Below are 12,231 nucleotides of genomic sequence, written 5' to 3' on the forward strand. Positions count from 1 at the left end.
GACCTCCCTGTTCCCTCGCAGACAGGGTTTTGTACACGACCAAGACTCAATCAGACACTCCCTCAGGGCAATGAAGCAAAGTATTCAGGGGCCTTCCGGAAATGATTTATAGTAGCTGTGGCAGCATCAAGTACCCGAGGCACCCACCATCAGGGTCCTAATTAGATCCTTCTGAGGGATTATCTTGGCTTTGATTCTTGCCTGTTTCTAGAATCTGTTCTGCCTTTCTGTTAGTTCCATGGGCTATTCTATAACCTTCTAATACATTCAATCTTTTCTGCCCATCTTAGTCAGAGTCTGTTTCTCTTGTCTGCAACCAAAAACCTTAACTGAACTGTGTACCATCTATAAAACAGACAATATAGTGAACATTTATACCTACCTGGCACTTTCATACTGTTTCACAGTCAATAATGTATCTTCAATTGTTTTATTCACCAAAGTGTTCACACTAGCGATGAAAAAATTAATAGCTCCAAGAAGAGTCTCTCCATTTTTAGCCAGCAGCTTCTGAGTATCTGCATTATAGCCAAATTCTTCCTAAAACAAAAAAGTCACCTTAACTTATCCAACAATAAATTAGTAAAGGTGACTAAAAAAATCTCAAACGTATCACTATTGGGAAAATACTTGATTTAGAAATCTAGTTATAGAAGTTTTTTCTTTCATTGTTTAAATAAATAGGAATCTAAATCACAACCAGTTATATAATTATTGAAAAAGTCTAGTAAACCAAAACTGTCATCAGCTCAGATGCATAGCTAAAATCAAATAATTTTAAAGTTAAACCTCTTTGTACTAGAAAGAATATTTTCATTTCTACATTCTGTTTCTATTATACTGTAAGCACAGCTGTTAAGAAGAAAAATATAGCAGATTATTAATCAGAGAAACTATAACTTTCACAACCAAATTAGGTAACAATTGGCTAAAAGTTTCAGACATAAAGTAGATTGCAATTTTTCTGTTTTGACTGAATCTCCTCCAAGTATAAATATTAACAATACACATCTCTCTGTAAATTTAGTGATCAGCTGACCCCCGAGCTCAGGTCTGTGTAGGCCCCACAGCTGAGGAAGGGTCACTCAACACCAGCTTCAGTTCATTCTTTCTGAATAAACGGAGTCTTGGCTGAGCAAACATTACACCCGACTCCTTCAGATTGGGCAAGAACAAATCAATTTTCAGCAGCAAAGGCTTTCCAGTCCAAGTTTCATTAACTAACAGATTATCAGGAACACATGTGACCAAATAAAAAATCTGATCGTATCTTATTGTAAGATGTACCATTCAATTTGAGAATTCTGAAGTTTGTTATAAAACATTAATTTTCAGCTGAAAAAATAATGCAATATTAAATTAACTAGAATTTAAGAAGATGCAAATCCAATGCTAGTACTATAGTTAAAATTAAATTTCTAGGTGATAAAATATTCAATAATTAATAAATAGCAGGAAAGCAAAGTTATCTTTATTGTGTTAAAACATTTTACTTTTAAGAGAGGTCCATATAATTCTACTCTGGATTCAGTCTTCAAAATTTTATAGACCTTGATTTGCAAATATTGGCAGATATAGGATTACGTAAAAGGAATATCAATCAATGTACGTAAAAACTAAAATGAAAGGCAGGACAGCTGAAGATTTTGGCAACAAGTTTTTATAAGCTAAGCTATATACTGAAGACTAAATAAATGTTACTAGAAATAGAATACAGGAGACAGCAATTTGTACAACTTTAAGAAAAAGTTCACATACCATGTTACAACTGTGCTTATTATCTTTGGTATTTATTGAGAGGTAAAGGTAAAATAAAACATCAACAAACAAGAGGAAGAAAAATATGAAAGTTGGATTGGATATAAATATCACGTTCATAAAAAGCAAGGAAATTTCTTCTCCTCACTGTGCACCTAAGTATCTGCCAGTACACCATATCCTGGACCACTGTCCATCTCTAAAAGCTCTCAACATCCAGGATTCCACGTTATTAACTGAAAAGCTGCAAGTCCTACTTTAGCCACAGGGAGATCTACACAACCTAGCAGGCTGCTCTTTTACCAAAACAAACAAAAACACTAGAGTATAGTAAGATGAAATGCAGCAGATCAAACTGTTACACAGCAAATTTGCAATCCTATATTTATAGGTGAGAAAAATAGGCCTAAATTCAAAGCAGACAGGGAGAATAAACTGACACAGTTTTGTTTCATAAATGTAAATCTCACCCATAATTCTGTGAAGAAAATGTGTATAAAACTTAAAATTTTAATGTATAATTTGAAAACTTAACCAGATAGAATAAAAAAGCTTTTTCAGGGGCTGGCCTCATGGCATAGTGGTTAAATTCATGCACTCCACTTCAGAGGCCCGAGGTTCACAGGTTTGGATCCTGGCACCAAGCTACACACCGTTCACCAAGCCATACTGTGGCAGCATCCCACATACAAAATAGAGAAAGACTGCCACAGATGTTAGCTCAGTGACGATCTTCCTCAAGCATAAAGAGAAAGATTGGCAACAGATGTTACGCTAAGGGCCAATCTTCCTCACCAAAAAAAAGCAGAAAGCAGCAAGCTTTTTCATAGTAAGGTCCAAGAGAGATAGCAGTGAAAGATATAAAACAATTAGGGCACTAGAAAGAAATGAATATGCATACATATATGCATTATAAATAATTAAATACGCTTTTTTGGGGGCACTGAAAATAAGATAAAACATGACTCCTAAAGTTCATTTAGTTGATGTTATTTTCGTATTCTCAGTTGGGCAGGTTGCATTTTACACATTATTATAAATTCCCTTAGCAATTATATACATATAAACTAAACCTAAAATAATCAAAGGGTATATACATCAAGAACAGGGCTGTAATTCTAATCTGCCACTGAAGAAGGAAGGCCAACACAATTTCTCGATCTAAACATCTGCTTGCTTTATATATCAAAAGAGAATAAACTTTCAAAACATTTGTATTTTTTTTCTCTTTAGCAACTCTTACATTATTTACAACATTTACCAGATGTAAATAATTACCATTTCCTATTAAACTTACACATTAGCACCAAACAGAAGCATCTGATTGGATCTAAAACACCAAGTTTTAGTAACATAAATTATTACCTAATTAATAACAAGTGGGTTATTTTAAACAATAATACAGAGCAGTAAAAAACTAGACTCACAAGGACTAATTGGTAATTGACAGTAACATGGATTGTGTGAACCTTCCTAATCTTGATGTAGATGTTACCCTCTAAACTGAGAAATCACAATTTAAAGCAGTGCTCCACTATAACAGAACTAGGAGTCAGAAGGCATGTGAGAAAATGGTAGGACTCTAGTTTGAGAATTCAAACAGTCTGAGAATTCATACCTGAGTCTGCCACTGACTGCACTTGTGTCTTTCATGAATAATTCAAATTCTTTGTGCCTCAATTTCCTTACTAATAAAATGAAGATAATTCCCTTATAAGCTTGACAGGAAGTGTAATGAGATAACCTGTATAAACTTTCTGACAGCTGACAGGCATTCATTAAAAGATCATTTCCTATCCCCTTCAGGAGATCTGCTTTTTTTTAACTGCTGGATGTTGGTTGTCCAGAAAATGAAGGAATTGGACTAACCTTCAAATTCTTCCTCAACTCGCAAATGCCACAATTCCAACAACAGCTATCACAATCATCATAACTTATTCAGTGCCACTATGTGCCAGGCCTTTTGCTAAGTTTTTTTCACGAATGTCAGTTAATATGGCATAGGGTGAGAGGAAGCGGACGCCAGCTCTTCACCACTGCACTCTATAAACTCTCCCTCAAAAAAAAAAATCGACAGAGAAGGGAGTGATTTTGCTGGCTGGTGTGATGAATCCTGATTACCAAGGGGGAACTGGACTGCTACCCTGCAACGGAGGGAAGGAATGTGCCTGGAACACAGGCAATCCCTTAGGATGTCTCTTAGAACTACTATGCCCTGTGACTAATGTCAACGGAAAACTACAGCAACCCAGGTCATACAGGGCTGCTAATGGCCCAGATCCTTCAGGAATGAAGGTTTGGGTCACCTCACCAGGCAAAGAACCACAACAGGCTGAGTTGCTAGCTGAGGGCAAATGCGGTATGGAATGGGTAGTGCAAGAAGCTACGACCATGTCACCATTTGTAGAAATGAGGGCTATAATTGTTATGAGTATTTCTTATTTTGTTATAAATGTGTTTGTGTGTGTGTGTGTGTGTGTGTGTATGTGTATATAGCAAACACCTTAGTTTTCTTCCCTCTCTTATCCCCTTATCATATAACATAAGATATATTAACTTTAAACCATAGTATTTAAATATTGCTAACTTTACATCATAGTATTTAAGTTGCACGATATCAAGAAAAAAAGTGAATATCACCCAAGGTCTTCGCATCCTTTTCTGGGGAAAGGGTTAGTGTGTCTTTGATAGCATGCAGGAATAGTTGTATAATGTTAGGTGGAAGTAAGACTTGGTTATTGTCTTTATTTGGAGAAAATTGTATGGTTTAAGGAGATGTGTCTAAGTCCTGCTAAATTGACAAAGGGTAGACTGTGATGGTTAATTTTTATGTGTCAACTTGATTAGACTATAGTGTCCATTTGTCTGGTCGAATAGTCTAGATGTTGCTATGAAGGTACACATTTTGTTGATGTGAATAACATTTACAATGATAAACACTGTAGATGTAATTTAAAGTTGACTTTAAGGAGATTATCCTCCATAATGTGGGTGGGCCTCATCCAATCAGTTGAAGGCCTTAAGAGCAAAAGACAGATTTTAGAGAGAAGGAATTCTGCTGTAAGATAGAAATCCTGCCTGAGTTTCTAGTCTTCTAGCATACCCTACGGATTTCAGACTTGCCAACCCCCAAAACTGTATGAGCCAACTCCTTAAAATAAATCTCTTTATATGTGGGTATGTGTGTATTATGTACATATCTCCTATTGGTTCTATTTCTCTGGAAAATCCTGACTGATACAAAAACATCCATCCTGTAAATATTGATTCCAGATTTCAAATACCTCTCCAATAGGATTTAGTTGACCTTATTTTTACATTTATAAACACAAACGAAAATGTTCAATCCAATGAATTTTTTTATTTCTACATTCTCTATTTCCTTCAAATCACTTTTATATACACACTTGCCTTCAGCATTTGTTCATTAACGAATTATATCAGGTACATTTTGGTGCATAAATATAAAAGAAGAATATATCACATCTTTTTAGCAAAATAGGATGGTCCAGATTCTTGTTGAAAAATGTTGCATGAAGGAGTCATTCCTGATTAATGAAAATACCTATGATGGTTAATTTTATATGACAACTTGTCTGGGCGATGGTGTCCAGATATTTGGCCAAACATTATTCTGAATGTTTCTGTGAAGCTGTTTTTTGGATGAGATTAACATTTAAATTGGTGGTCTATGAGCAAAGCAGACTGTCCTCTGTAATGTGGGTGGGTCTCATTCAATCAGTTGAAGACCTTAATAGAACAAAGACTGATTTCCACTGAACAAAAAGGAATTCCGCTACTAGGAGACTGCCTTTGGACTCAAACTGTAACTCGTCCCTGGGTCTCCTGCCTACCAGCGTGCCAGCCTACCCTGCCGATTTTGGATGCACTGAAGCTCCATAATCACATAAACCAATTTCTTAAAGTAAATCTCTATATATTTACACATCTTGTTGGCTCTGTTTCTCTAGAGAATCTTGATTAATACAATACCCTATTTCCTTTTTGTCCTTAAAAATACATTGTTATTCATCAACTCTTTTTTATTTATTTATTTTATTGAGGTAAAACTGGTATATCACTGACTTCTGAATTGAAGAAAATTCATCTAGGATATCATCATTAGAAGTCTCATGGCCTGATATTTTACTTATATTATCAACTTTTTTGCTGAGGAAGACTGGCCCTCAGCTAACAACTGTGCCTATCTTTCTTTACTTTACATGTGGGATGCCTGCAACAGCATGGCTTGACAAACCATGCATACGTCTGCACCTGGGATCCGAACCTGCGAATCCCAGGCCGCCAAAGCAGAACATGCGAACTTAAGTGCTGTGCCACCAGGCCAGCCCTACTTATATTATCAATATTGCCATCATTGTTAGGAGTCAATACTGCTGTCTCTTTGTAATCATCTTCTGATTTGTCTAATAATTATGAAATGTCTTCCTCTAGTATCGTCTTCTTTTTGCCATTATGGGCCAAAAATGAAAAATTCTAAATTCCCAACTGTGTTGCATGAAAATTAAAACAAAAAAAACCCAACTAAAGAAATGGTTACTTCAGATTTCTTTTTGGCAACGCAAACAAAAAGTATTTATCTGACTATTGTATCATTCTTCTAGCAATGCCATCATTCTTTTGTTTTCTTATTATCTTCGTCATTTTTAACATGGTTGGAAATAACTGATGAGTAAGGATGAAATAATTCCTAAGATGATGAAACAGCAAAATACAAGATATAGGAAAATAAGATCATTAAGATCCCATATTGTGTCTCTGATTTCAAATGGACCCATATGGTAGCTGCAAGACAAAAGTTTTATTCTATTAAAAAAATAAGTAAATTTTCTCATTGGAAGATCTTTAAGAAAGAATAAAAATCATGAAATATCAATCCTTACATACAATGAGAAATGCCCAAACAAGAAACTCAAAAATTAAAACTGGGTCCAATGGACTTGAATACTGAGGATTAACCTCGCAGTTCTGTAAAAAAGGGCTTTCAGATCTAGCAAGGAAAGATAATAAAAGTACCTACTAAGTAAGACTAAGCATTAGATGAGCTAATACATACAGAAATCATTTAGAACTATATCTGGCATATAGTAAGCCCCTAATCTGTGTTAACTGTGATAATTAATAGGGCCTACTGAGTGTAGCATCACTGATAACATTGCTGCAATACCTTCCCAGACCCTATACCCTGACTACTTCTTTCCATACTGTGGGGAGTTTTCTCTGGATTACAGACCCTCGAAAGATTTCGCTTAAAGAGATAGCAAGAGATCATGAAGAAACATAAGACAGGCCTGGATATAAACTCCAGTTCTATCTTTTATTTGTGTTGTGGCCTTACAATAATTACCTAAGCTTTCTTGGCCTCAGTTTTCTTATGTACAAAATGGGGATAACATTTCTTGTACTGTTGTTAGATAAATTACACGATATAATGGCTATAAAGCACCCAGCCCATTACATTGAAATGGTGGACACTCAATAATTGCAGCTGTTACGATTAGTCAGTTTCCCAAATATTAGACTACTACTTCTGTCTGTCTAATGATGCAGTTAGAACTGAATCTCAGTGTTTTTCTCTAGTATGATACATACTGCTATCTCTAGCCAAATTTTCTTTGTCCAAGATTCTAGATATTATCAAATGATTTACTGCTCTAAATTATCTAACTCTTCAAATTAGAAGTCTGTAGGCAAGGGATTTCTGCACCTTTTGGCTCCAGGTGAGGAAAAAAAGAAGACAGAAAACATAAGAGGAGTCACTTAAGATATCATAAGAAGTCTTAGGGATGCTTTGCTGAATACTTATAGAGACAGCTGCAGGAAAATAGTTTCATTCTAAAATTCGTAACTTATGTTGATTTCAGTAAAAGTATATCACGAATCCAGTCAAGCAAGTTACTATTTGTTCAAGACACTTGGAAACTAGGTAAGAGATTTTCAATAGGTGCCTGAATTTACTTTTTACCCACGCCCAGCTCTACATAGCTATGATTCTTTCTACCCTCAGGCAGGCTGAGTACTCTCTTTTTCCTTTCCATTAAACAAATTCCCTTCCCCTGAAACCTCCAGCTGACATCTTCTCTAGGGTACAACTAGATTACTATATTGAGAGAAGTGAGCTGGGCCTTCTTAAAAATTATATGAAATATCTTAAAAGAACGCCTCAGGATTCCAATTTTATTAAGAGCTGAGCAAATTAGAAACGTACAAATTACCTCTTAGAATACTCCTATTGCCATTCTCCTCCCCCAACAGTTACTTAAAATAATCTTACATGGAGTTCTAGTGACTTCAGACTCAGGTCAGCAAATGCATCTCCAAGTTGCCTTTGGGTATGCACCATCTGGAAAAGCTGGGTTGACAATGTCTGAGCCAGTCTTAGAATATTTTCATATTTTTTCTTGTTATCTCTTAATATATCAATCTGAGCTTCAAGTTCAAGGTCCACAGTTCTTGATCCACGGCCTAGCTTCTCAGAAATAATTTGTCGAGTGCACTAAAAGTGGAGAGATGCACTTTGTTTAGAAAAAAAAAGAACAAAAGAAAAAATAATAATATAGCAATCCAAAGTACAATTGCTAGAGCACATGGCATACACCATTTTTGGCTTCAAACAAGGTAGCCTAACAAACTGAAAATTGTCAGCCCCTTTAGAAGTTCATCGGGACTCAGAAAGTAAATTTACCAAACGTGCCTAATAACTAGTACTAATCCGAGGAAGTTTTAAGACTAGTAGCTAATTTATATAATACTGCCAGATAAGCTCTCTCACATAATCATATTTCAAGCTTAGTGCACTTGGGTAGATTATTTCAAACAACTGAGATACTTGACATTGACTTAAGAACAATACCGGACTGTTAACGTAGGAATAAGAAGAATACCAAAATTCAACACTCCTATTGGTTGCAAACGCTTTTTTTCCTTCTATCTTCCCCTTAAATACTTTATTCAGCCCCAGAAATAATGATATAGGAATTCATAATTTTTTGAAAGTACCTAATTTCAGAGCACATGGAAATAAGTTTCCTAGTAATTTTTGTTAGAAATAAAAAATTATAAGCAACTTCACTATTCAATAATACACTTTGAAAGTAACCATAAAGGGCATTAATTAATATACTCCTCATTATTTAAAGTTAACAAAATTATTCTTAAAAAGTAGTAAATAAGTATTGCAATTTTTAAAATTTGCAAAGTTTCTCTTTTATCATGTCTCTCAAAGTTTTGATTACAGAATTAATATTTGTTGTAAAAATTAAAATAATGAATGAAATAAAAGGTGAATTTCCCCTTCCTTCATTTAATCTGACTAAGTAGTAGAAAACTACTCTTAATAGTTTGGTGGGTAATCTAGATGCTCCTCTAAACCTATATAATCATATAGATAGTATTTTTAAAGGAAACATGAGACCATGCTATGCTATACATAATATCCTGAACATTTCTTTTTTATGAACAAATACCTTAAGACTTTTTTTCCTTGTCAGTATACATAAACATATATATTATCCTTTTAATGTTAGCATATTATATGCTACTCATATTTTTCTATTTAAAATTGAAACAAATTCCCTGGCACATTCTCTGTTGTCATCAATTAAGGATCTTTATGAATAAACATTTTTTATAAAGAAGTTCTTTGTAAAAAAAAAAAAAGTAGAGAAATTATCTATATAGAAAATGATAGGAAAGGTGAGAGACCAAACTCACAGAAGGGAGGTAAAACTATTCCTATGGAAAACATACAAACAATGCTGGGAGATGAAAATCACACTGAGAGAAAAGTTTAACTGCAGACTTTGTGATTTTAATGAGAGAAACATCAACATTATTATTATTTCTAAAATGGTAACAAGATAAAGGAGATATACCACTCATTCCCACTTTTCATCTACACCAGGATTTTCCCTGTGCAATATTATCTGAGACATTTACTCTATTCACAAGCCAAAGCATGTGACACCTTCCATAGCAACCCAGATATAATAGTTTTTTGAAAGTCAGGAAGGCAGAATTCACTGAAGGAGCTTGGGAGACTGGGCAAAATGAAAGTAAGGTCTACTGTATTGTCTGAGTGGCCATTTTTCCACAGAAATAATGGTTACAAGCAGACAGTAGGGTCAAAGCTTTAATGAGAAATGTTTTTTTACTTCCAGGAAGCTAAGGCAGTGCGAAAAGTAAGGCAATAGTGATTATGAGGCATATTAAGATAAATGTGGACACTTGAAACAAGTTTTGAAATTGAACTTACAGAGCTTGTATTCCAATACAGATATCTATACACTCTTAAGCACAATCTAAGTAATCAGGAAGTGAGTGTACTATAGATAACCTACATGGAGCTTTGTAAAGAAAGTTATAGTGAGAAAATATAAAGTTGCTAGTCATTTCACCACTCATCAGGGTTCCAGAGCAAGTTTCTCATATAATCACTAAAAACCAGATTTTTATTTAAAACGCTTCCTAGTATATACTGAAATTAAAATGCAAAATTGGAGACTGGTATATATTATGAAGCAAGTTTAAAATAGAAGAGAATTAAGAATCTCAGTTCTCTACTCTTCAAGGTCCCTGAAAATGCAAATGACTTACAGTGAGCTGGTGGTCCTATCCAGTTTTCCACACTTATAAATTAAGAATTCATTTTGAAGATAATAGGACAAATGGAGCAAAGTTAAAGGGGGAGGAAGAAGCAAAAGTAAATTAGTGCTCTATGTAGATCTTCTTCTTGGGGAAGAGTGTATAAAACAAAATGATAAATACTGTGATTCATGGTATTTTGTACAATCACACAACTTATGAATTTATGAGACAGTCACCATGTACTCTGAATATTTAAACAGCACTAAGAGCTTTTTCTATGATGCCAAGAAATGAATAAACACATTTAAGTACAACGAAAAGAATAATTTCATGGCAACAAGTGATAGATATTGAAAGAGTTACTAGGATGAAGTATAAGGAAGAAGGGAGCATAAAAGGAAATATTAGAAACTGAACAGGGAAAATAGGTCAACCAGTAAATGAATAAGGCAATATGACAAAAAAAACAGGAATGCTTACTTGTAATGCTTAGTTATTACAATTAAATCAAAGAAATCCAAACTTTGGAAAACTAATATACCTCTCTTCACATTCAGGTACTATAAAAGTATCAAGAAGAGGAAAATGGGGACAAACGTATCTATAGCAGTTCTACAGCTAAACATATTCCACTGCGATATATTTCTTCTTCAATTATGTGTTACCCAGCAACTAATAAGCATTTTAGTAGCTTTTTTACTCTTTTGCTACTGACTTTTCAAACTACATTTATGAAAAGACCAATAATAGAACAAAAGACTTCATTTTCTAATTGTATTTTTATATTTAGATGGCATTATTCTCTCCTATATATTCATATACATGCAAAATAATAATTCGAATAACATACAAATAAAAATTCTTAGAGCTAGTTAGTGTGGAAATATTAAAAAACCACAAACCTTGTAGGTGTTTAGACTCCATTTTCTAACAAGTTCTAACTTCTCCATTGCAGGATTTTTAGTTTCATCTGCTAAAATAACTGGTCCACTTTTTGTCTGTGTTCTCTGGCCACCTGCATAATCATAACAAAAGATAAAAACACAAACCAGATAAAGACAAACAGGGAAAGAAAACAAAACATTGATGCTGTTCAAATTAAACTACTTATGCATTTAAAAATAAAAAGGTTCCCACAAAGTGAAGGACGAGAACTTCCTGGAATCATTGAGGATAATTTCCTAATGCTTAAAAAATACTTCTGTCCATTAAATACAAATGCCATGTGGTTTGTCCGTCTTCTTAGAGAAAAAAAAACAAAAAGCACTGCAATCAGCCTTCTTTTCTAAATAAATTGCTGTTTACTTCAAAAAACAATAAAATTCCCACAATTAATCTTATAACCTAATGACCCTAAAAAAGCTGCGTCAGTAAAAATCTGAAAGGCCGCGTACACCTCACAGTGATCTCCTTCCACTGAACTATGCAGAAAAGAACAACAACAGAACGTTACTATGATTTTGGAGGATTTAAAAATGTAACTCAAATTTCAAATAGTAATTAAAAATATCTTACTACCAGTATGAAAGACTGGGTTAAAACAAGACCTACATTGTACCTCCTTTTTTCCCTCAAGAAATCCCCTCCTCCAAAAGCCATAATTTAAAAAAGGCAATATAAAGCCCTGACAATGTTGTTCCAACAATTAAGAATTATGACATACAAGCAACTCTACAACTACATATAGTTCCTAATAGTAAAATGTTTTTCATAGAAAAAATACTTAATAAATGTTTATGATATTAATGACTTGGGATAGAAATTTTACAAAAATTTAAAAAGAACAATGAAATAAAGAAAAGAGAAAAAGCTGTAAAAAATAGTTTTAAAAATTTGGAGCTTGAGTGACATCAGCATCATGGTGGC

The 12,231-nt window shown here is 34.1% G+C and overlaps 1 protein-coding gene across 16 annotated transcripts in view; it reads right to left on the reverse strand.

Annotated features, from left to right (window-relative positions):
* Positions 1-12,231, reverse strand: part of ARFIP1 (ARF interacting protein 1) — a 121,352-nt gene that overhangs the window by 35,322 nt on the left and 73,799 nt on the right. For all 16 annotated transcript variants that reach the window (XM_070611546.1, XM_008536461.2, XM_070611551.1 and 13 more), the window contains 3 exons: positions 11,268-11,380; positions 8,054-8,275; positions 383-540 (listed from right to left, as the gene is read on the reverse strand). In XM_070611546.1, the coding sequence (XP_070467647.1) occupies positions 383-540; positions 8,054-8,275; positions 11,268-11,380 (493 nt within the window). The remainder of the gene's footprint in view (positions 1-382; positions 541-8,053; positions 8,276-11,267; positions 11,381-12,231) is intronic.

The sequence above is a fragment of the Equus przewalskii genome, chromosome 2 (genome assembly GCF_037783145.1).
Source record: "Equus przewalskii isolate Varuska chromosome 2, EquPr2, whole genome shotgun sequence".
Classification (NCBI taxonomy): Eukaryota; Metazoa; Chordata; class Mammalia; order Perissodactyla; family Equidae; genus Equus; species Equus przewalskii.